This window comes from Pan paniscus, chromosome 23, assembly GCF_029289425.2.
Source record: "Pan paniscus chromosome 23, NHGRI_mPanPan1-v2.0_pri, whole genome shotgun sequence".
Lineage (NCBI taxonomy): Eukaryota > Metazoa > Chordata > Mammalia > Primates > Hominidae > Pan > Pan paniscus.
Genome location: NC_085927.1, coordinates 56959250 through 56982107, shown reverse-complemented (window position 1 = coordinate 56982107; position 22858 = coordinate 56959250). Strand labels below are relative to the sequence as shown.

At 54.6% G+C, this 22858-nt stretch overlaps 2 protein-coding genes across 5 annotated transcripts in view; one reads left to right on the top strand and one right to left on the bottom strand.

The window, feature by feature from the left end:
* TBC1D22A (TBC1 domain family member 22A) overlaps positions 1–22858 on the bottom strand; it is a 419760-nt gene that overhangs the window by 43636 nt on the left and 353266 nt on the right. The gene's annotated exons all lie outside the window — the stretch shown is intronic.
* LOC134730078 (uncharacterized protein UNQ6126/PRO20091) lies at positions 19966–20568 on the top strand. The gene has a single exon (XM_063603066.1). The coding sequence runs from the start codon at positions 20095–20097 to the stop codon at positions 20566–20568; it is 474 nt and encodes a 157-aa protein (XP_063459136.1). The 5' UTR covers positions 19966–20094.

Sequence of the window (22858 nt, the reverse complement as noted above, 5' to 3'; positions counted from 1 at the left end):
GGGCCACAGGTGTCCTGGGGGCACAGGCAGTGACGTCCACCGCCCTTGCTCACCTCAGCAGTCCTGGTCCCACGGGGCATGCACAAGCTCAGGGTGGGTGGGTGCTGAAAGGCCACTCAGAATCCCTAGGGACGAGGGGGCTCAAGCCCAGGACCCCTGATTGCCCGGGCTCTTGGTGCCACATGGCCCAGGGTTGGCTCCAAGGAACTGGGTCCACAGCCTCACCTCCTGGTCCCCCGTCCCCGGGTCCGGCCATCACTGAAACAAGCCTCCCCCAGGAAGGCTGGATGCCGGGGCATTTCACACCCCACATTTACACTGTTATTTCACACACAAACTGAGGACAACCAACTTACTCCTCCCAACGTCCTACAGCTTTGGTCGAAGCGTGGAGCTGGGTGCTGTAGGAGAGACCACCCAGGTCGGTGGTAGCCAGCCCCAGGAGCTCGAGGTTGGGGGGAGACCGGCTGAATCCTGGGGCCAACGCCAAGTAGCCAAGTCCACCAAAGGGGCTGTGGGGACCTGGGGTGGGGGCCAGGACCCTCACTGCTCCTAGGAGGCTGAAGAGGGCAGGTGGGCAGACAGTGGGCAAGGGCCCCCACCGCAGCTGGCACTGGGAGGCCTCAGGGGACGTGGTGGAGGGAGCCTGGGCCTTGGCCCCCGAGTACCCAAGGCCTTCCACACCACCGTGCCTCACTTCCCTCCGTACGTGAGGTTCTGGGAACCTCAGCCACTCATTCCTTTCCTTTTCCACTGCCCTCTCCCTGGAATCTGCAAACTCCTACCTGAGCAACTAGCACTGCCTCCTCAACCGGTGTCCCTGGCCCATCTACTCGGCCACAGTGACCTCACGACGTGTGTCCGGGTGGTCCTGGCACGTGGCACGTGCTCACTGAACAAGCGCTGGGCGAATGAACACAGCACTCTCCATACATGCCCTGCCTAGAGCTTTTTGGTCACTTCCCCTCAACTTTCATTCCTTCAACAAGTACTAATCTAGGCACCAGGATCTCTGGGCGATTTAGAAGCCAAAGTATTGCAGAATCACCTTCAACTCCTCCCCACCATGGCTACCAGCCCTGTGGGACCCGGCCTCGAGGCCCCTCATCCTTGCCTTGGGCCATGCCCCACTACTGCCATCATCCAGGGCCTGGCTCTGGCACCTGCGCCCCCCGAGTGGAACTCTCTGCAGTGCCCAAGGCACCAAGTGTTGACCACCCCGCCTCTCCCCCCACCCCGACTGCTGCCTTCTCGCGTGAACCCCAGGCTGTGCTTGTGCTTATTTTCTGGTTCACTCTCACTCCATCCTCCCTGCCAGGACCACAATGCCTGGGACCTCCATGCCCAGAGTGTCACCTGGTCCAGGACCTGTGCTCGATACGTGGCTGCTAAATGGAGGAATCAGCGAAGAAGGAAATGGACCCACCGCAGACCCTCATCGAAGGACCGTGGGATTAGCTGGGATGACGGGAAGCAGTGCCGAGCCCTGCGCCGGCCTGCCAGGGGGTTCTGGGAAGGCCGGCTGCCCACAGGTGGGCTCTGCACCACTCTTGTCAGGGAAGAGGCCCCATCCTGCTTATCCCTGAGGAAGACACTCGGCAGCAGAGCCACAGCCAGTGTCCCCTTCCCAGCTGGGGACTGGGGCGGGGGTCTGAGTCTGGCCACAGGTGCAAGAGGGGTCCCGATGAGGCTGGCTGAGGCCTGAGGGAGCGGGTAAGTGGCCAGCCCTTCAGGCATGGAGGTGGTGGGCAAAGGCACAGCCCAGGCTGGAATCAGCCAAGGCTCCGGGAGAGCCGGGCAGGGAAACTCTGCATCAGCCTCCCCTGTGGTGCAACATGCCCTGCCAGGCAGAGGACCCTGGAGGTTGTCTCCCTGCTGAACCCCCCATCTCAATTTGGGGGTGCTCGGTTGTCACATCAGAAACCCAGGACCTGAGCAGAAAGGATGCCAGCCACACAGCACAAGGAATTCTTTCTGCAAACAAAGTCCAGGGGTTTGGTAGTGAAGCTGGCTGACCCCAGGTTTGACAAGAGGACGCAGCCTCGTGGGCGGGTGGGGCAGGGAGGGTCCCACAGGACACTCCCAGGCTGCCAGTTGCTTTTTGATTCCTTTTACACCCAAGGTTTACATAAAAAGCTCAGGCACTCTCAGCCCTAGCTGCACACAAAAGTGACTCTGTCTTTCCAAGTTTCGCTGCCTGTAAACACTGGCTGATCCAGCCCTGAGTGAGGCCTGTCCTGGCCAGGAGCTGGCGAAGGGCGGTGGGCTACCAACCAGCGGTGCTCCAGCAGAACCCGCCTTCCTTCCGCCCCGGCCCACCCTCAGGCCGGCGTCATTTGTTTCCATACGAGATTCTTTCGCGTGTCCTGAAAAGGCTGCAAAGTGGGAAACTGTGACAGCTGAGAGGGAGATGTTTTAATAAGACCCAGGATGTAATCACATTTCTTCAGGGACTGAGCGGATGAGCTTCTCTGAGTTTATCTGCCTTAGATATCAAACACCACCAATGGGATAATAAGGGCTTTTCAATTAATGATTTGAATGGGGGTGTAACTTTTTTCTTTAATGGCAAGACTAATTCACAGGCAGAAACGTGCAAGGGGAGAGACGCCAGCAAAGTCCCCTGCCCTCTGCCCCACAGGCAGGCAGCTTTCTTATGAGGGAGGCATGGGCAGGGCACCTTCTGGAATAACTGGAGTGGACACAGAGGACCTGCTCCGGGCCCATGAGAAAGGGTATTAAGTCCTGAGGTTGAAATGCCAACCTTCACCCAGTCAAGAGAATTTCTACTCTGGAAGGAAGGGAGAGAGGGAGAGAGAGACAGCCCACGGAAGGATGTTTGGAGCTCGCGAGGATGCCCGGGGCTGTATTGATCGTGCTGCCAGCCCGAAGCCGCTGCCGGATCAATGAAGTATTGGCATGACGTATGGCAAAGCTGCCTCACGCAGGCACAGGGCCACACCACAAGTGTCACCGCCGAAGCTCCACGGCCCTCCTGTTTCCTGACAGCCAACAAGGGAGAGCTCCAGGCAAAGGTTCCAGGAGCCGCCGGTAAGTCCCAGCCAGAAGGGACCTGCCAAGTTCCCACAGGGGACAGACGACAGTCCTAAAAACGAATGTCGAAAAGCCACAGTCCCATCTTAAGCAGTATGTCAACTCTGCTGCACAGCTGGAATCACCCAGAATTTCACAATGGCATTAGGAATGAAAATCAAAACCAGCACCCACAGGCGGCCCTTTCACATAGGGCTGGCAAATCCTTGGAATCAGCCTCCCGCTCTGGTACTGGGGCTGCCTCCGCAGGGCTGGCTCACATTCCTCTCAGTCCTTGTCCCCAGTACTTCAGAGGCCCCACCCCAGGCATATTAAAATGCAGCCAGACTCCACACTAAGTCTATTTTTCCTTATAAAAACATGGAAAGAGCTGTATAGTTTTGCTTTGGAATTATCAGCTGCAAGTAATTCATTTAACTGAAAACTGGCTATGGTTTCTAAGATGTCCCTGTGCACACTTGGGAACCGCTGAGAAAACAAATTCTAATCCACAATTTATGCTCAAATGTTACCAAGTTTATATGAATACAAAGTTGAACACTGAATGAAGTGGATAGGCTGTTACATTTTACAGGCGTCGCCTAAACATTTGCCTACTTCAATTTTTGGAGTTCATTTTTTTCCATATCTCAATGAGCACACTTGGCTCCCTGAGACGGTGGTGGCCGTTCTGTCATGAGCTCACATCCAAGTGAGCCCTTCGGTGAGGCTGAAATCTCCAAATGAACTCCATGTCCACCCCAGGGAGTTCAAGGCCTTGGTTCGAACTGAAATCCAATGGCTCGGTTTATGTTTAAAGGTGCCATTTAGATCACATGGCGTTTCCGTGGACACTCGGGAGTTTCCTGCATCCCCAGCAAACAGCCCGCCTTCAAGCCAACGTGATGTGGGAGCAGGAACCTGCACCTCCCAATCTGCTGTACAAGGTGGGGCCATCACAGCCTCCCCCGGGACAAGGCACAGCAACCGTGGCAGACAATGACAGGTCAGGAGCCAGGACAGGACTCCCGACACGGCCAGGGAAGAGGAAGAAAGGCCACTCGCACTGGGGAGAAGCAGGACCCAGGCAAGGAGGCAGCTCATGTCCTGTGGGGTCGGAGGCAGGAGTCAGTTTGGGTTGCAGGCCAGAGACAGCAGGGCGGGGCGGTGCAGGGACTAAGGCCTGGCAGGTAAGCAGCCAGGTAGCAGCGGGCATGTGCCCATGGTACCACGGCAGAGCTAGCTGCTGAAGGGCTACAGGCAGAAGCATGAAGGGATCAAGCGCACATTCTAGAAAGCTCTCTCTGGCTGCATTCTGGAAGGTGGATCAGAAGGAAGCAGGAGTAGGGGCAGGCAGAGCCAGCTCCTGTGACAGTCCCAGAAGAACGGGGTGGCACGGGGCCAGAAGAGGGCTCAGGAACATGGGGTGCAACCGCCAGGCCTGACGACCAAGACTCGGGGGAATCCAGGCAGACCCCATCTCTTCCGGCACCAAATGGGGGCTCCTAAAGGTGGGGTCCTAAAGGTGAGGTCCGGGGCTCTGGCGTCTCACAGCTTGTTTGATCATGGCCCTCAAGGATGTATGTGCAGAAACCGAGGGAGGTGCTAAGAAACTGGCCGCACACTGCACCCTTGCCACGCCACCATTACCGTACTTGACCAAAGTTTATCAGTCTGAAATGAACTGGGAGAAAATCTAAACTGGCCTTCAGCACAGAGAGTTTGGGAGGTGCTGCCACGAACTCGAGTGGCCCCACAGACAGGCTAGGCTAAGCCCCAAGCACAGCTGGGCTTGGACGGGGCGGGTGCCCCAGGACTGTGCGCTCACTTCTGGCTCCCATGTGGGATCGCTCTCAAGGAGGCTGCAGACCCCAGGGGCCTCTGCGAGAGAGCCAGGGTCACTGTGCACTGACGGGCAGATGCTCCCTTCTGCTGAGAAGGGGCCTGTCGCTGCAGAGTGAGGCAAGATGGCCAACGCCAGGCTCTGACCCCCATTGTCAGCAGGAATGGCCTTGACATGCCCCTGCTTCCCCAGGTGGCCAGGGTCCCATCGCACGGGCAGAGGCCATCTACTCTTCTTGCTCCAGCAGCAGGGGCAGAAGCTGGCTTGTTGCCCCCACATGGAGTCACAGATCACATGGAGCCCACAGGGGGCAGGGGGAACACTCCTGTGGCTGGAGCAGCCACAGAGCTCTTATTTCCTTCTGCTGCCCACAGAAGCGTCAGCTCAACCAGGTGGTGCAACGTTCACTACTGGCCGATTAACGAGCTTGGTTTCTGCCGCAGAGCAGGCAGGTTCACCATTTCTGCATTTCTGGAAGAACCTGGACTCCACCTGGCTGAGGACACTGCCCTCCAGGGATGCACGAGGTTACAGCAAGGTCTTACACGTGGCACTTGCTGAGTACAAGGACAGTGATACAGTTTGAACATCCGTGCCCTCTCAATCTCATGGTGGAATGTGACACCTGGTGTTGCCAGTGGGGCCTGGTGGGAGGCGTCTGGGTCATGGAGGTGGCTCCCTCACGAATGGCTTGGTCCCTTCCCTGTGGTAGTGAGTGAGCTCTTGCTCTATTAGTTCAGGACAGAGCTGGTGGTGTAAAGAGCGTGGCACCCCTCCCCTCTTGCTCCCTCTCTCGCCACGTGACACGCCGGCTCCCCGTGCCTCTCACCATAAGGAAAAGCTTCCTGAAGCCTCCCCAGAAGCCGAGCAGATGCTGCAGCCATGCTCGTACAGCCTGCTAAACCCTGAGCCAAATACACCTCTTTCCTTTATAAATTACCCAGGCCAGGGTGTTCCTTTATAGCAATGCAAAGATAAGGTCGGAAATAAGGGGCTATCCAGGAAGCCCACCTTCTAGTAGGCACTCCGGAAACAAATATGGCAGGGAATTTAATTCTCAGGACAATTCCCAAAGAAAAATCTTAGAGATGAAAACCTTGAGTTTTGCAGACCGCAGGGTCCCACAGACTGCTCCAGCAAGATGAGGAAAAGACATGTCACCACCACACTCAGGGCAGAGGTGTTGGGGAAGGAACGAAAAGGTGCAAACACAGGCCTAGAGTCACATGGCAGCGAATCTCTCAGAAGCAATGCTGGACACTGTAAGAGAGGAGAGCAAATTCCCCCAAAGCCTGCAAGGAAGTGGCTTCCACCTCCACCTTCCACCCTCCATCCAGAGAGAGGCCAGAAGGCAGCGGTATCCAGACATGCAGATCTCAAGGTAGGTCCCTGCCAGGCTCATTCACACAGAGAAGTGCTGAGGGGTGTGCTCTACCAGACAAGGAAGAAAGTGAGGCAAACGTGGGTTTGGGAAGGGGGCTGGGCTTGGGGGGAGCCCGGCAGGAGGGGGTGTCCTGAGGAGGGGCCTAGAAGGGATGGGTCCCAGAGGACACGAGGTGTACAGCACCTGCTCTGCCTGCTCCTCCAGACACGCCCGCTCCGGTAACCTGTCTGGTGGGGAGGGAGGGAGTGGGTGGTTCACAGACGCCTAAGGGAGATGATTGGTGACACCAAGGAAAGCGACATGCTGTCCCAGAAAGGGATGACAGGCACAGTGCACGTGGTGACTCAGCGGCAGTGACGCTGACACAGCCCCACCCAGGTGACAAGTCCAGGCACACCGCCCCAGGAGCCTCAGAAGGAAGGGCCGGGCACGAGGGCATGGCTGTGTGCTGGGACCACAGGGTAAGGAAGCCTAATTCTCAGCTTCCCTCTTCCACTGTACAAATGCATTTCTAAACCTCAGAAATTAAGAACAGCATTGAGAGAGACAGAGAGAGAGGAAAAAAAAAAAAAAAAAACAAGAAAACAGTAGACACAGCAACCTGAAAGGCTGAGTGGCACCTCTGGCAGTGTGAGGAGGCTGGGATGGAGGGCTGCTCTTTTTTGGTCAAAGTCTCTCAAAATTTCCTCTAATATATAACACATAGCTTTGATTAAATAAAAATTTTTGTTTTTTAAAAAGGTGTAGGCTTGGGGCATTAATACTTGGGAACAGCCCCAGGCCTGCCCCCCTCATCTTTCAGTTTCAAACACCCTCTGCTGAGCCTTCCTCCAGGAATGTAAGGTGACGCCATGGACAGGAAAATGGCTAGATTTGTACACCATAACCCTCAGGATCCTAGGGTCACCATCCACTTCGTGAGTGCCACGAAACTCAAAAGTTAAGAGCCTCTTATGGTTTTTTGTTTTTTTGTTTGTTTGTTTTTTGAGACGGAGTCTCGCTCTGTCACCAGGCTGCAGTGCAGTGGCACAATCTCGGCTCACTGCAACCTCCACCTCCCAGGTTCAAGTGATTCTCCTGCCTCAGCCTCCCAAGTAGCTGGGATTACAGGCACGTGCCACCACGCCCAGCTGATTTTTGTATTTTTAGTAAAGGCAGGGTTTCACCATGTTGGCCAGGATGGTCTCGATCTCTTGACCTCGTGATCTGCCGGCCTTGGCCTCCCAAAGTGCTGCAATTACAGGTGTGAGCCACCATGCCCAGGCCAACAGCCTCTTAACTTTTATTACTATTCACACTGAATCATTAGTGGAACATGTGTTCCTAGGAGATCTGCTGAAGCTCATCAGTGACAGGACCTGGTAACTCCAGAAGGGCCAAGAGTCTTCACCAAGAGGTGACGGCACTCACCGTGATAAACGGCAAAAAACGAGAGGCCTACGTATCCTGGTGAGCTGGCATCGTAGACATGCACCCGGCTACCCACGGACAGCAAGGCCCACATGCACACACTGTAAATAAAGTAACGCTTCTCTTCACTCTGCTGACGGTCCTGTTTCTTTGCCTGCCTCACGCATATTGCCAAGTGTGAGCTCATGAAGAGCCAGGGATCTTGATGGGACTCTGGGGCCCATCTGCCTCGGACGCAGTACAGAGCCAGTTACACCGTCGCCAGGTGTTTGCCCGGAGTCCACGTGACTGTCCGTGGCTTAGCCACAGTCACGGCCACTGGGTCAAGCAGGGCCACTGGGTCCAGCAGGGCCACCGGCCTTGGGTTCCAGCTGCTCTTTCCCCAGAGAAAGTGGTATCCATCACAGAGAGGGATGATTTAATAAACACACGGATAGCTGTGAGCAGAGTCATGGAACGAAAATCGATTTTCTGCAGCCTCGTGCAGGACTCCATTTCTCTTCTTTGCAAAGTGCCTTCATGAGTTAAGTTCTTAAAGGAAAAATGATCACAGCACACCTGGGATCAGCAAGCTGCGCAGACCTCTCCCTGGAAGATGCCACTCAGGGAGCCTGCTGGGGGCACCGGAAGCCAGGGACGGAACACAGAAGGACCAGCTCCTCCTCCCTCCCCTAGCCGCTCCTGATTCTCCACCATGGGGCTCCCTGCTGAAATAGGTGAGGAGCTGGGGAAAATGTGGAGCAGATGGGTGGGTGGAGGGGGGTGATGGGTGGGTGGAGGGGAGGATCGGTGGGGGTGGAGGGGGGATGGCTGGGGTAGAGGGGGGGATGGGTGGGGTGGAGGGGGGATGGGTGGGGCGGAGGGGGGGATGGGTGGGGTGGAGGGGAGAATGGGTGGGGTGGAGGGAGGATGGGAGAATGGGTGGGGTGGAGGGAGGATGGAGGGATGGGTGAGGGGAGGGGGGATGGGTGGGGTGGAGGGGGGATGGGTGGGGCAGAGGGGGGATGGGTGGGGTGGAGGGGGGATGGGTGGGGTAGAGGGGGGATGGGTGGGGCGGAGGGAGGGAAGGGTGAGGGGAGGAGGGATGGGTGAGGGGAGGAGGGATGGGTGGGGCAGAGGGGAGGATGGGTGGGGCGGAGAAGAGGATGGGTGGGGTGGAGGGAGGATGGGTGGGGCGGAGGAGAGGATGGGTGGGGTGGAGGGAGGATGGGGGGATGGGTGGGGTGGAGGGAAGGACGGGTGGGGCGGAGGAGAGGATGGGTGGGTGGGAGAGGCCGGAAACCCTCACCTCAGGGGGCTCCTCAAGGCTGGGCCAGGATGGCTCAGGGGAGAAGGTGAAGACCACTTGCCCTGAAGAGAACCAACATAAGGCACTTGCCACAAAAGCAGGTGCCAAGAGCAGCACATCTGTGAGCCCTGGTGCGTGGAAGCCCACTCCCTGTGGCCCCAGCTCCTCCTGCTACCTGGGAAAAGTGCTCAGTGCCTGCCACTCACATTCTGTCGGTGAACAATGACGAGGCGGATGTTCTCTCTCCACACAGGAACGGGGCCGCCTTCCCCGACGGCAGTGGAAAAGCAAGCTGGCCGCAGGTGCAGGCAAGAGCCCCTCAAATGAAGACTCTCCCTGCAATAATGAAAGCCTAGGAGGCCCACGTCAAAAGAAATCCAGGCTGGGTGTGGTGGTGGCTCACACCTGTGATCCCGGCACTTTGGGAAGCCGGGGTGGGTGGATCACCTGAGGTCAGGGGTTCGAGACCAGCCTGGCCGTCTCTACTAAAAATACAAAAAAAAAAAAAAATCAGCTGGGCGTGGTAGCACACACTAGTAATCCCAGCTACTCGTGGGGCTGAGGCAGGAGAATAGCTTGAACCCGGGAGGCGGAGGTTGCAGTGAGCCAAGATCGCGTCACTGCACTTCAGCCTGGGCGACAGAGCGAGACTCTGTCTCAAAGAAAAAAAAGAAAAAAAGAAAAAAAAGATAAAGACAAAAAAAATCCAAGCCAATTCTACATGGGGCAAGGAGTAGTTTTCTTTATCACTAACCAAGAATTTTCCATTTGCAAAGAGAGAAAGGGTTTTCCAGGGATCAAAAAAGACCAGAATTAATTTTTCCCCTGCCTGGTTTCCTGAGACCCCGAGGGTGGGTGGGTGTGCATGCACACGTGTGTATGTGGATATTGCGTGAATTGTGTGCACCCGTGCCTATGCGTGTGAAAAATCGGTAGCTCTGAGCCTCTCCTCCGTCCATCACCTCACCTGACCCTCCAGCAGCCCTAGGAGTACAGTGAGCCAGACGCTGCCATCCCCCCTTTCTGGACGAGAAGTTCAGAGATGTTCGAGAACTCCTCCCACTCACAGTCCCGCCCACCCTTCTGGGTCAGTGAAGGGATTTCCCTGGGTGCCCCCAGTAGAGGCAGGGCAAAAGGGCCACCCTGCCCTTGACATGGCTTCCTGGAACCACAGGGTCCCTAGGCTTCCCATCCCAGCAGGTGACCCCCTGCCAGTCCTTGAGGCCTCCAGCCTACCGCTTCCTAATGCTCACTCCTGTTTCCAGAGAAGACAGCGCCAGGGGTCACTCCCTCCGCCCTCATTGGAAGGCCTGAGCTCACTGGCGGTGCAGTGCTGGAGCTGCCAGAGTGAGATGCGCTCGGGGAGCAGATGACATGTGGATGGGGAGAGCAGCCCACCCACCAGGCTGCAGAGACAGGATCCTGTGGGCCCCGGCTGGGCCTACGTACCGCTGGCCGCATGCTGGCCTCCACCCAGTTACAAGAGGGAAGCGTGGGCCACCTCCAATGCTGTTTACAGGAAAGGGCTCAGGAACCACGGGGGAAGGGGATCATGGCATCCCTGTCTTCTGGTGGCCTGAAAAGGCTCCCTCTTTCTTAAAAAACATCGTCATCTGGCCGGGCACGGTGGCTCATGCCTGTAATCCCAGCACTTTGGGAGGCCAAGGCAGGCAGATTACCTGAGGTCAGGAATTCAAGACCAGCCTGGCCAACATGGTGAAACCCCGTCTCTACTAAAAATTCAAAAATTAGACGGGCGTGGTAGCGTGTGCCTATAGTCCCAGCTACTCGGGAGGCTGAGGCGGGAGACTCACTTGAACCTGGGAGGCGGAGGCTGCAGTGAGCCAAGATCGTGCCACTGCACTCCAACCTGGCCGACGGAGCGAGACTCTGTCTCAAAAAAAACACAAAAAACAAAAAAACGAAACATCATCACCTTCCTTTGTGTTCCCACGTGCTCTGAGTGGGCACTGCCCTCTGGCAACTAACTATCTGGACACCAGGAGAGTCACCTGTACTTGACCATCCTGGGACACCCGATGTTGGCTGCTCCAGGAGCCCCAGCTGGGCTCAGGCTGGGGTTGGCCTGCTGCATGCGGGTCCCTCTCCACAGCAGCCGGTAGGGGGCCCTCGGCAAGGGACATCAAAGAGATGCTGGGAAGTTCTTGCAGAGTGGCCCAAATTTCTCTTGCCTTAGTTAAGCCACAGAAAGAAAGATCTCATTACTTGTTTTAGACTTAAAGATCCCTGTAAGTCACCCCAGAGTCTCTCCCAACAATCCTGTTCCTTCATCTTAACTCACACTTCATCTTCCCAACCTTTCATCATTTCCTCCAGGAAGAAAGCTATTAAACTCTGCAGCCCAAACCCCACTTTCCCCAGAAATGACTTGAACCTTCCAATTCTACTGCATTATCATAATGAGGGGTATAATTTCATAGGGAGCTTTTCGAAGTATAAAGAAGTTACCTGCTGGTGTCACCGTGTGAGGACTAGGAACAGAAGATGCTCTGGGTGTGTCAGGCCTTCCTGCTCCCCCAGGTCTCCAGGGCACGCCTCTTAGCTGTGCCGGCTTCTGAGAAAGCCCCGCCCCGGGGAACAAAAGAATGTGTTCTGGAAGACACTGGGAATCTCATGGGCTCTCCGGGGACGGTCGCCCTCCCTGAAGTGTGAGGAGGAACCCAGGGGGGTGCATTTGGCCATGCTGGCGGCAGATCTTGCCGGAGCCTGGGGACTCAATGGGGCAGAGATGTCACCCCTTGCCTGGGTCTCTGGAGGGCGCTGCCCCATGGGCCTGGGGCAGGAGTGTGGTCACTGTGCTGGCCACACCTGGTCCCCGTGCTCACCCTCAGCATGAAGGCTGCCTCCCCGCCGCCCTCTGCAGGCTCCTGCCCCTCCCTCCTTTACAGGGCTTGTCCCACCCATGCTCCTTCAGCCTCTATGTCTCCACTCCCACCTGGCCCAATCTCTGCAGCCACCATCTTTGTCCTCTGTCCCCTCCAGGCCTCTGCCCGCCTGTCCTCCCAGTGGCCCTGCGGCACTGCTGCCTCAGTGTCCTCACACCAGCTGTGCTCAGACTGGCGGACCTCGGTGGAACCCAAACTCATCACCTGCTTCCCCCGCGGGCCCCTCACTGCTCCTGAAGGCCCAACGCTCCTCCAGGATAGAAGCCCCCCGTCTGTCCCCCTCGCCCTGCGGCCCACTCCCCAAGCCCTGCCTCTGGGACCAGCTTGCCTCCTCCATGCCCCTCGGTGCCACCTGTGGCTGAGAGGGCAGCACCCCGTGCCCAGCTGATTTGCCAACTCCACACCAGGCATGTGTTAGCTCTGAAAATGATGTGCACAGAGGCACAGGCAGGTCCCCTCCCCATAGAGCTTCCACCTGCATGCCCATGCCAGGCCCAGGTCAAGAAGAGGCAAGGTCCCAATGCGTCCCAGGACATGCGCCCCTAGGCTGGCTCGAGGGCCTGGCGTGGGCAGCCTGTCCTCCAGGTGGCTCTCAGCCCTGCTTCACTCAGGGGTTTGCTGTCCTCTTCCCCAGCTCTCCCACAAGGAAAGCTCTGCTCCCTCCTCACAGCTGAGCCCAGGTCCCAGCTCCCACGGTGCCCTTCCCTCTGAACCCTGCACATCACCACCCCATCCCCAACCTTCCTGCATTTACCCTGCGGTTCTTGCTAAAACACAAGGGCAGCGCCCACCCCCGCCGCAGCAGCAGGGATTCAAATGCTCAGCTCAGGCGTGCCCTCCCCCGCTGACCCGAGAGTCCCCTTCTCTCTCTGCCGCTCCCACACAAGGACCCCTCTTCGGGGAGGCCTCATCTGGCAGTGAGCGCACCCACCATGGACCTGCCACGTGCCCAGCCGTTGTCAATGGTGTCCTCTTTCCTGTTTCACGGTGTTGCATCAGAACATGGGAGGCAGGCATGTGGGCCCCCAAGAGCTTCTGTTCAAGAGTGGTCCAAAGAGCTAATACCACATGGCCACACAAACCCCACACAGCAACACAAACCTGATCTCACAGCACGCATGACCCTGCAAACCCCACACTTTCACACATGCGGCAACCCGCACACAAAGGCACAATTCACTTCAGAGATTACTTTTCAATTGACCCAATTTTGTCTTTAAAATGTCTTGAAACAATAAAGACGGAGACAACGATCTTTACTTTGGCATTTCATGACATTTGCTGCTTCCAGTGAACACAGGATGAAAGAGAAACCTGCATGAAGCCATTAGCCTGTCGAAGGCTACTCAGCATTGCAAGATCAGTCCCATTTGACAGAGACATGGCCCACTGCCACGGGCCATTCTGTGAGCCAATGGGCAGGTTGAGGCCTGACGGACTCATTAAGTGGGTCGTGGGTGTGAGTTCACTAGTGACTCAAGACAGCAATGGACTGGCCCAAAAGGATGCTGGAACTCCAAATGAAAGCATGCAGAAAAGCATGTCTATCAGGACTGGGTGCACAAACATCCTGCCAGCCGGGAAACAGTCCTTCCATTCCTACCACGCACCAGGTGCTGGGCTGGGTGCAAAACCACGGCCTGAAACCCCCAGTAAGCACAACAAGGGGGCTTCACAGGTGAGGGGCCTCCAGCAGGAGTCTACACCCTCCTGGAGAGAATGGAGGAAGCGTCACCCGGGAAGCAGCTGGTGCTCTCTGTTTTCAGGCCAAAGGGAAGGGCTGGGTGGCCAGGAGTAAAGCAAAGCGATTCCACCCACCTGCCCCAAAGTCTTGGCAGACGGAACCTCATGGGAACACCCCTCAGCCTCCTGGAGGGGCTGAGACCTCATCGTCATTAATAATGTGGTTCTCTCAGGTAAGAAAAAACTAGAAATGATAAATCTCCATGTGCAAACCCCATCTTCTCTCCGCCTCCTTCCAGGTATAATTCTAAAGCTGCCATTGATCTTTAAAGCAACCTTTAATTACCCTGAGACCCCAAAGTCCAAATAGGCCAAGGCTCGAGCTAAGGAGTATTTGCTTTGAGGCCTCTCATGAAGCAAATGAAAGGGACTCCAGGGGTCTACAGCCAGAGAGGCTGGGCACACCCTGGCACCAGCTTCCAAGGCCAGGGGACGGGTGAGGAGGGAGGCCTCGCCGCTGCTTCTGCGCAGTGAAGCCCGCCTGGGTCTCTGCAGAGCACAGGGCTTTTGCTGCTGTTGTCTTTCCTACTCTGTAAATCACAGATGCCCAAGAGAACCTGTGATGTCTTTATTGCTTGTCTCCTTATCAAAGATCCCTGAAGTCTGAGGCTAGTAGCATTTAGGGCGGCCTCCTAAGGGCAGTGGATAACTTCCAGACTCATCAGGTGGCCATACATGGGCTGAGACCACCTCCAAGTAGGGGCTGGGCCCAGGGGACCAGGTGGCCAGCTTGGAGGGGCTCAAAGGTCACGGACTGGAATTTGGTCCACTGTGCACACAGATCCTCACAGGTTACTCAGAAATGACCACACTCACCCCCTCCTCTGTGATGGGACACTGAGGACCCTGAAAAGAAGCCCAGGCCCATGAATGAAATGTGGCCCTTATGTCATCTACAGGCAGTACAGGGCAGTTCGGGAAACCTCGTCATGGTGGCTCAGCCAAAGGGAATGCACAGCCAGCCTCGATGGCACTTTGTGCAGCCTAGGAGCTGGGGTGACCTGCAGAGTCCACCCACCTCTCTCTTCCCACAGCCCCTCTGACCCTCTCACACTCTCATCCCCAGCTCCTCATCCCCAGTGCCCCTCATGTGTTACCGGGGAAGCATCTGGTAACTAAGTCTCCACCAGATGAGAAGGGCACGCCTCTTGCCTTGAGGGCCATGGGCCTGTGTGCTCTGTGTTGAGTGATGTGTTTGCACACGTGCATGTCAGCGAGCTGAGGGGACATCTGAGGGATGGACATGGTAGGACACCTGAAGGCTGGATGCGGTGGGGACACCTGAGGGGCAGGCACGGCAGGACACCCAAGGGGCGGGCGCAGTGCGACATCCTAGAAGAAGGGCAGAGAACCCAGAGCCCAGCATTCTGAGCTCCAGCTCCAAGCCACGAACCTCACAAAGCAGCCAAATCCCCACAACCATCCTTAACGTGGGAATTAACCCTAGTGAGAAAACCATGTTTACACATATTGAAAAGAACATGCAAGATACAAAAAAAAAAAATTTTTTTTCAAACAAGAAAATAAAATATCCATAACTCTACTAATGAAAACTAAGTCAGGCTAGCACCGTGGTTTGTTTCTGTTCGGTCTTTCTGTCCACGCGTGGAATAGAAGCAAATCTGGGATCATTTTTATCTGTATTACATATGTCGATATATACAATTTCAGATCATGCTTTTCCTCCACATAGAAACGCAATGAAAACATTTTCTCGTTTCAGTAAATATTACTTGAAGATGTAATTTTTGGTAGTTATGAAACATTATAACCAGCCATGTACCATAACTTAGGTAACTGTACCCCAAGAGCTGGATATGCAGGCTGCTGCCAATTTGTTTTTCCATAATTATAAACAAGGAGAATTACTGGATCGAGGAAAGGCTCTTGATATAAATTATTAATAGCTCTCCAGAAACGCTGTGTATCACACCCCTCATCAGAATGAAACAGCATGCCTGCTTTACGCCAACTTCATCCACTTCCAGGAGGCCCCTCGCTAAACGCGGTGCTTATTTGAGAGAGCATTTGCTTCCATTTTCGATTCTTTACTAATGATTGGAAGAAACACTTACATTTTCTGGATAGCTACATAAATTCTCATGTGGGTTTCTGACTGTTCCGATTGTCCTCATCCATTTTCTATGAGGACATTTTCTTTTTATTAGTTATTTGTGTGAGTTCTCTGCATATTAAGGATATAAGCTATGTTGTGAATGAAGAACTTTGTCAACTGCCTTTGAATTTTGTTTATGATGTTTCTGGTAGACGGATATTTCCAGCTTCTATGTTGTGCTTAAAACGTGCCACTCTAGAGTGAACTGGCATTTTCTTGGGCTTGGCACCTGGGGCTCTCTGGCCACATTAAGTTAACTTGTTAGCATAGGGTTTTTCAGACATAAAAGTAAAGTAAATTCTAGACCTAAATGAGTGAGAGGGTGAGCTGGGGTCAGGAATTTTCAGAGGAGACCTGCTTTTATTCCTCTTCCCTTCAGAGCTAGCCTCAGGCAAGCATGAACCTACGAGGGCCATTTTGTCTGTCTGTCCTGGTTCACTTGCTTGGGTTCAGGGGTCCTGACATAGGCAAAGGGTCTCTGACTCACATCCACCTGCTCCAGCCCCAGGCCTTCTCCCCTGCCCTCTGCCAGGCTGCTTACACTGGGGACCTGGTCCCAGAGCAGGAAGCAGCAGACACCTTCAGGGCAAACACTAGTTCTAGGGCTGGCTTACTCTTCTCAAGAGCCCATGAACTTAAAAAGCATTTTGTTAATATCCATGTTGTGTGTGCGTGTGTGTGTGCATGCAGACTGTATGGGGAGAGGACAAGGAGCTTTTGCTGAACATTTGTTCATCATGTTACAAAAACCAAAGAAATCGTCCTGATCTCAGTGGGGCTGTCTCTAGCATTTCCCTAGGTACTGGTGGTTGTTGATTTAAAATGTTCTTAACATGTTAATAAAGTATTATTTTAGTTCTACTTAAGGGCAGAATTTTTTTTCTTTTCATTAAACTCAGGAAAAGCTACTGAATCTCTTAAGGTATCATGTGATTGAGGGCCTCTGGTTTATTGATAGGATATTTTTATTAATAGTGCAAGCCAGACAGAGTTACAGGTGTGCTGGCCTGATCTCTGAGGCTAACTCTAGGCTGGCATCCAGGAGCATGGCTACGTTCCAGTGGTATTTTTATGGGATATTTTTTATTTTATAATATTGATGAAGGCGGGCCTCATGAATGGGATGGGTGCCATGAAGGAGGCTGATGGGAGCGCCCAGCCCTCTTGCCCTCCTACCTTCCACCACATAAAGATGCAGTAACGAGGCGCCCTGGACAGACACCAGAGGCCGACGCCTTGATCTTGAACTTCCAGTCTCCAGAACAGTGAGAAATACATTTCCATTGTTTATAAATTACCCAGTCTAGGCCTGGCACGATGGCTCATGCCTGTAATCCCAGCATTTTGGGAGGCTGAGGCGGGCGGATTATGAGGTCAGGAGTTCAGCCTGGCCAACATAGTGAAACCCTGTCTCTACTAAAAATACAAAAATTAGCCGGGCGTGCTGCCACGCGCCTGTAGTCCCAGCTACTCAGGAGGCTGAGGCAGAAGAATCACTTGAACCCGGGAGGCGGAGGCTGCAGCGAGCCGAGATCGCCCCACTGTACACCAGCCCGGGTGACAGTGTGAGACTTCGTCTCAAAAAAAAAAAAAAATTACTCAGTCTAAGGTAGTTTGTTATAACAGCAGGAATGGACTAAGACACTCCATATATGTGGAGAGAGAAACTGGCAGATGTGGGATCCTGCACAGAAGTCACTGATGATTCAGCTGAGACAGGGTGCTGGGAGCCATGTGTCCTGGTGGCCAGCTCTGTGAGACGGAGTGCCAAGCCTGCTGCTTCTTTCCAGCGGGGCAGGTCACACAGCATAAGGATTTTTGAAACTGTGAACAAATTTACTAGGAAGACATTTTCTGGCCTTAGAATCATTTAAAACCAAGACTTTTGGCAATGTTTGGATTTACTCCCAAATTATAAGTCTATTCAAGTTTTATTTTATTTTATTTTGAGATGGAGTCTTGCTGTCGCCAGGCTGGACTGCAGTGGTGCGGTCTCGGCTCACTGCAACCTCTGCCTCCCTGGTTCAAACGATTCTCCTGCCTCAGCCTCCCAAGTAGCTGGGATTACAGGCATGCACCACCACACCTGGCTAATTTTTGTATTTTTAGTAGAGATGGGGTTTCACCACGTTGGCCAGGATGGTCTCAATCTCCTGACCTCATGATCACGCACCTCGGCCTTCCAAAGTGCTGGGATTACAGGCGTGAGCCACCGCACCTGGCCAGGTTGGGCTTTTTTTAAAGCTTATCTTGAGGCAAGTTTAGCATTTTTAAAATGTGTGTGTGTGCGTGTGTGTGTGTGTAAATTCCTCTTTCCTAACACAGAGGAGGACTATGTTTTCAGCCATCTATCTCGGTCCTCCTTGCTGGAGGTCTGCCTATTTCACTAACATTTCCAACTGCCCCTCTAAGATGTACTTAGGAATTCTACATAAAAACCCTGTCTTCTAATCTATTCATTTGCTTTTACTCATTCATTCTTTTATTGCCTTTATCATAAGTTGTCTTTATTTTTCTATTTTTAACTTCTTGGTTAAAGGCTTAGTTTACTTGTTTTAATGTTTTTAATTAATAAAAGCATTGCATCTTTGAATCTGTTTGCAAGCCCAGCACTGGCACATTCCTTGTGCTTTGGAACATCCTTCTGTAATTACAGGGTCATTTCCACTGTGACCCACATTATTTTGAAGGGGGTTCTTTAACATCCAAATGCTTGGTTTTTCATTTTAACTTTATTATGATCTAATTTTAAAGTATTATGCTCAGTGAACAAAGTTTATGTCATTGCCGTTTTTTTATTTTGGAAATGTTTATGGCCTAGGTTGGGTGATTACTTTTTGTAAGTATTCCATAAATACTTAGAAAGAAGATGCATTCTTTGTTGGTACAAATTCCACCCAGAACTCCCAAACCACTCCTTTTTTATGCCATTCAGATTCACAATCCACCTTATTTTTTATGTATTTTTTTTGAGACGGAGTCTCGCTCTGTCGCCCCGGCTGGGGTGCAGTGGTGTCATCTCGGCTCACTGCAACCTCAGCCTCCCAGGTTCAAGTGATTCTCTTACCTCAGCTTCCCCAGTAGCTGGCATTATAGGCGCCCACCAGCATGCCCAGCTAATTTTTGTATTTTTGGTAGAGACAAGGTTTCACTATGTTGGTCAGGCTGGTCTCGAACTCCTAACCTCAGGTGATCCGCCCGCCTCTGCCTCCCAAAGTGCTGGAATTACAGGCAAGAGCCATCGTGCTCAGCCCCCACCTTATTTTTAATCCAACTAAATACGCTTAAACTTTCCTCCTATGGTTGCTTCACTGAATATCTTTGTATGTTTTATACAGTTTTAAATTCAAGTTTAATACAAAGACAGGAAAGTGCACAGATCACAGCCTCTACAAGGAGGCTTCCGACGGAGCTGGCGCTGGGCTCCTGTGCTCCCGGGAGCGTCCTGCTTTCCTCGCTCCTGCGGCCGCTGCCAGACCCTTGTTGGGAGAAGGCCAAGGTGTGGGGCAACTCTCCCTGCTCGATCCCACGGTGTGGGGCGACTCTCCCTGCTCGATGCCATGGTGTGGGGTGACTCTCCCTGCTCGATGCCACGGTGTGGGGTGACTCTCCCTGCTCGATGCCACGGTGTGGGGTGACTCTCCCTGCTCGATCCCACGGTGTGGAGTGACTCCCTGCTCTACCCAGTGTTTTCTTCTTGAAATCCGAGGACACAATTGTTCCTGCTTCCTCCATGCGCCATCCTGCCCCGTCCCTGCTCGTCTTTTCATATTGCTCATGGCTGCTTATGTTCTAGCTGCCAATCCACCCGTGGTGCCAAGTTTACCAAATCACTTCACGTTGCAGAGCAGGCTGTTACAAATCCACTGTTACGGGAAGGCCACCCCATCCTCTCTTTGCCTCGCTCCCCAACTGGCTCCCCTCTCCCCCATCTATCACTTCTATTCCCTGGTCCCTGCCCACCTGCCGACCCCCGCAGAGCAGTCCCTTCATGCACCTGCCCCTCCCGACTCGCCCTGCCCCTCGAGAGCAGAACCTGACAGCACAGGGCCTGGCTCAGGGCGAGGGTTCCAGGGGCATTCAGTGAAGGAATGAACAGACCAGCTGAGACTGTGAAGCCTACGGTCACAAAGCCAGACTGAGCCCCTCAACCTAGGCACTGCACACACCTGTGTGTGTTTGGCTTCCCCACTGAGCAGCTGGCAGATTCACACAACTCAGTCCCAGAGCCAAAGGGGACAAAGGTGAAGGCTCCCAGGCTGGGCAGCTCGGGCTGGCACCTGCTGGTCCTTCCCATGCAGCCCACCCAGCATCTGGGGCTCCCACAGAGATGCAGGGCCCAGGGCCAGGCGGCCACAGACTGCCCGGAGCATGCTTCCAGAGCAAGGGCCCCAGCCTTTCACGATGCCGCTCTGCTGCCTCCTCGCTGCCTGCACCAGCCTCCCAGGGCAGGCAGCCACCATGCTGGAGGAAGCTGCTTCTCCTAACGAGGCTGTCCACACATCAACATCAGGCAGTGGCGCACTCACTGATCAGACATTTACAGACCTCTCAGCTGCCGAGGCCTCCTCAGATGAGGTTCCTGACTTCATGGAGGTGCCACACTCTGTTCACCATAAAATTAACTGCTTTTTCTACTTAGAAAAACAACTCTGCCAACTGCCGTCCCCACTGTGTCTAAGCAGCTTGCTTACTTTAAAATTAAAAACAACGGTCCCAGCTCCTGGCAGGTGGTGGAGCTTCCAGCCTCACAAGGCATTCCCACTTCTGGTGGGCACTCCTGGAAGCTGGCAGAGCACAATCGATCCTGCGTGGGCGGCCCCCTCTCAGCCAAGCCCAGGGTGAGTGCAGTGGGGCTCCAAGGAGGGGAAGCTGGCGAGGATGGGGGCCGGCGGGGAGAGGGCGGCCTGCAGGGGGGTTAGCAGTTGGACCCCCAGTCCCCTGGGAAGCCAAACTGAGAGGTTTAGACTTGGGGGGTAAAATGGATAAATGAAGATTTTCCGGGATAGCTTATTTTCTAATTTTACAATGCCGTGCTTATTCATCAGGAAAAGATCCCAGTAATGCCGACATCAGGCACTTAAACTACATCCCCAGCCGGTCAGAATGGGCACAGGACATGGCTCAGTTCTGGTTTAGCGCTCGTGTCCAAGCAATGGTGGCCACAGAAGGTTTCCGCGTGGGTCATGACATGCTGGAGCTGGCCTTTCTAGCACTCACCGTGCCACGTGAGCCTGAGGAGGGTCTGCAGGCCCAATCAGCAGGGGCGGGTGGCAGGTTCCTAACGGAGGGGACAGCGGATCCCAAGGGAAAGCAGGGTCCCTGCTCGCCTCACCCCTGCTGGGCCCCAGTGTCCTCTTACTGTAAAATGACCCACAGAGGGCAAGGACGGGGTAGAGGGCACCAAGCGGGCACCGGGGGACACACAACTTTCCACACAACGGTGCTCCTTTCACCCCCAAGACCCTACGAAAGTCTGGTGGGAGAGTGGCAGATGGAAGGCAGAGTCCATGCTGTGGGCACTGAGGCTGGAATCTCAGTGGCTGCAGAGGCGGGGCAGGGCTCAGCGGAGAGGCCCCACTGGACATCAACATGTGGAGCCGGGGGTGGGGTGGTGGGGGGCATTAGGAAACGCCCAGGGCAGGGCTGTGGAGCCACATACATACAGCCTGCGAATTAGCAATGCAGATGGCATGGGGCATGTGCCTGAGGGCAACCACCCCTCCTGAGGACCAGCAAGCTCTGGCAGGGGAGGTGGCAAATCCTCCAGAGAAGCACACACCTCCTGCGGCCCAGCGCTCAGGACAGGGCCAACGTTCACTCCAGAAGGTGCCGCCATCCAGGGGCCAGGAGGCCCAGAGTGCAGCCCCAATCCCAGCTGTGCCCCTCTCCGCCCCACCTCACCTCACCCCGCCCCGCCCCATCACTCCCTGCTCCCCGAGCCCTGCCCAGCAGGCCCTGGAGGTGGCTCACAGATGGGAAGGAAGCAAACCATGCCCGCATGAGGCTCAAAGGCCAAGGGGACCTAGGACACAGGCAGCGCCCTCACCTTCCCCGCCTGCCCAAGTTTTCGGGAATTAAGGGGCAGCGTGACCCATCGCCCCCTCCCTGGCCCCTGAACTGCTTGGCTCTGCTGTTTAACAACAGGAGGGTCTCTGCCTTTCTTCTGGGAATCAGAAAAGGATTCTGTTCCTGTGGAAAAATGACTTAAAGCAACACATCATTTCCCAAGGGACAAATCACAAGGCTGCAACGAATGAGGGCTTTTAAAGCCACTTTCCACCAACGTTCCACTGTTGGGGAATCATGTTCTGGGCCCGACTCGCTCAGGTGGCCTCCCATGGATGCGGAAGCATCTTCCTAAAATGTCACAACTGCACACACACATTCCCCGTGCTCACCAGGACTCCTCAGGTTTGTAACTTCTGTTTCTCACCTCCTTTCCCATTGGGTTCAGTGCCCACAACACATTGTGGCACTCACAGCATTCTCTCCATCCAACCCCTCACTCACAGCATTCTCTCCATCCAACCCCTCACTCACAGCATTCTCTCCATCCAACCCCTATGGCATCAAAGAACCAACTTCCTCTTCCTCTAAAGGAAGAAAGTCAATCTCATGGCTCCTCTGCCAGCGCCTCCTCCCGGTTCCCTACTCAAGCCACAGGGGCCCCACAGGCTCTCAGAGTCTGCACTCCACCCCGCACCCCGCACCCCACACCCCACACCCTGGCCGTGTGGCTTTGCCTGACTCCTGTCCTCCCTTCATCTCAAGTTAAGTAGGCCGGGCTCAGAGAAGGCTGGCCAAACATTTGAATCAGCTGCCCACGCTGCACCCTCTAATAGCAGCAGAGCAATGTCTCTGGCCCAACAGCAAACACACTGTATCCCTCACAGAAAAGCCCAATGAGCTGCGGCAGGGTGAGGAATGAGGGCACCTTGTCATTTGCATCTGTCAAAGCTGCCATCAATTCCGTTTCTTGATCCAAGTCTGCCCCTGCCAGTGGCCCCTGGATGGGACCACCACATGACAGGGTGGTAGGAGGCCCACTGCCCACCCAACACCACCCTCTCATGACCCACCTCCCCCAGACCTAGCTCAGGCACCCTGGCATCCACAGCTGTCCCTATCTCCT

Bases quoted from the DNA above. Each gene is read 5' to 3' on its own strand.
- LOC134730078 (XM_063603066.1), top strand. From the start codon at position 20,095: ATGCTTCCAGAGCAAGGGCCCCAGCCTTTCACGATGCCGCTCTGCTGC.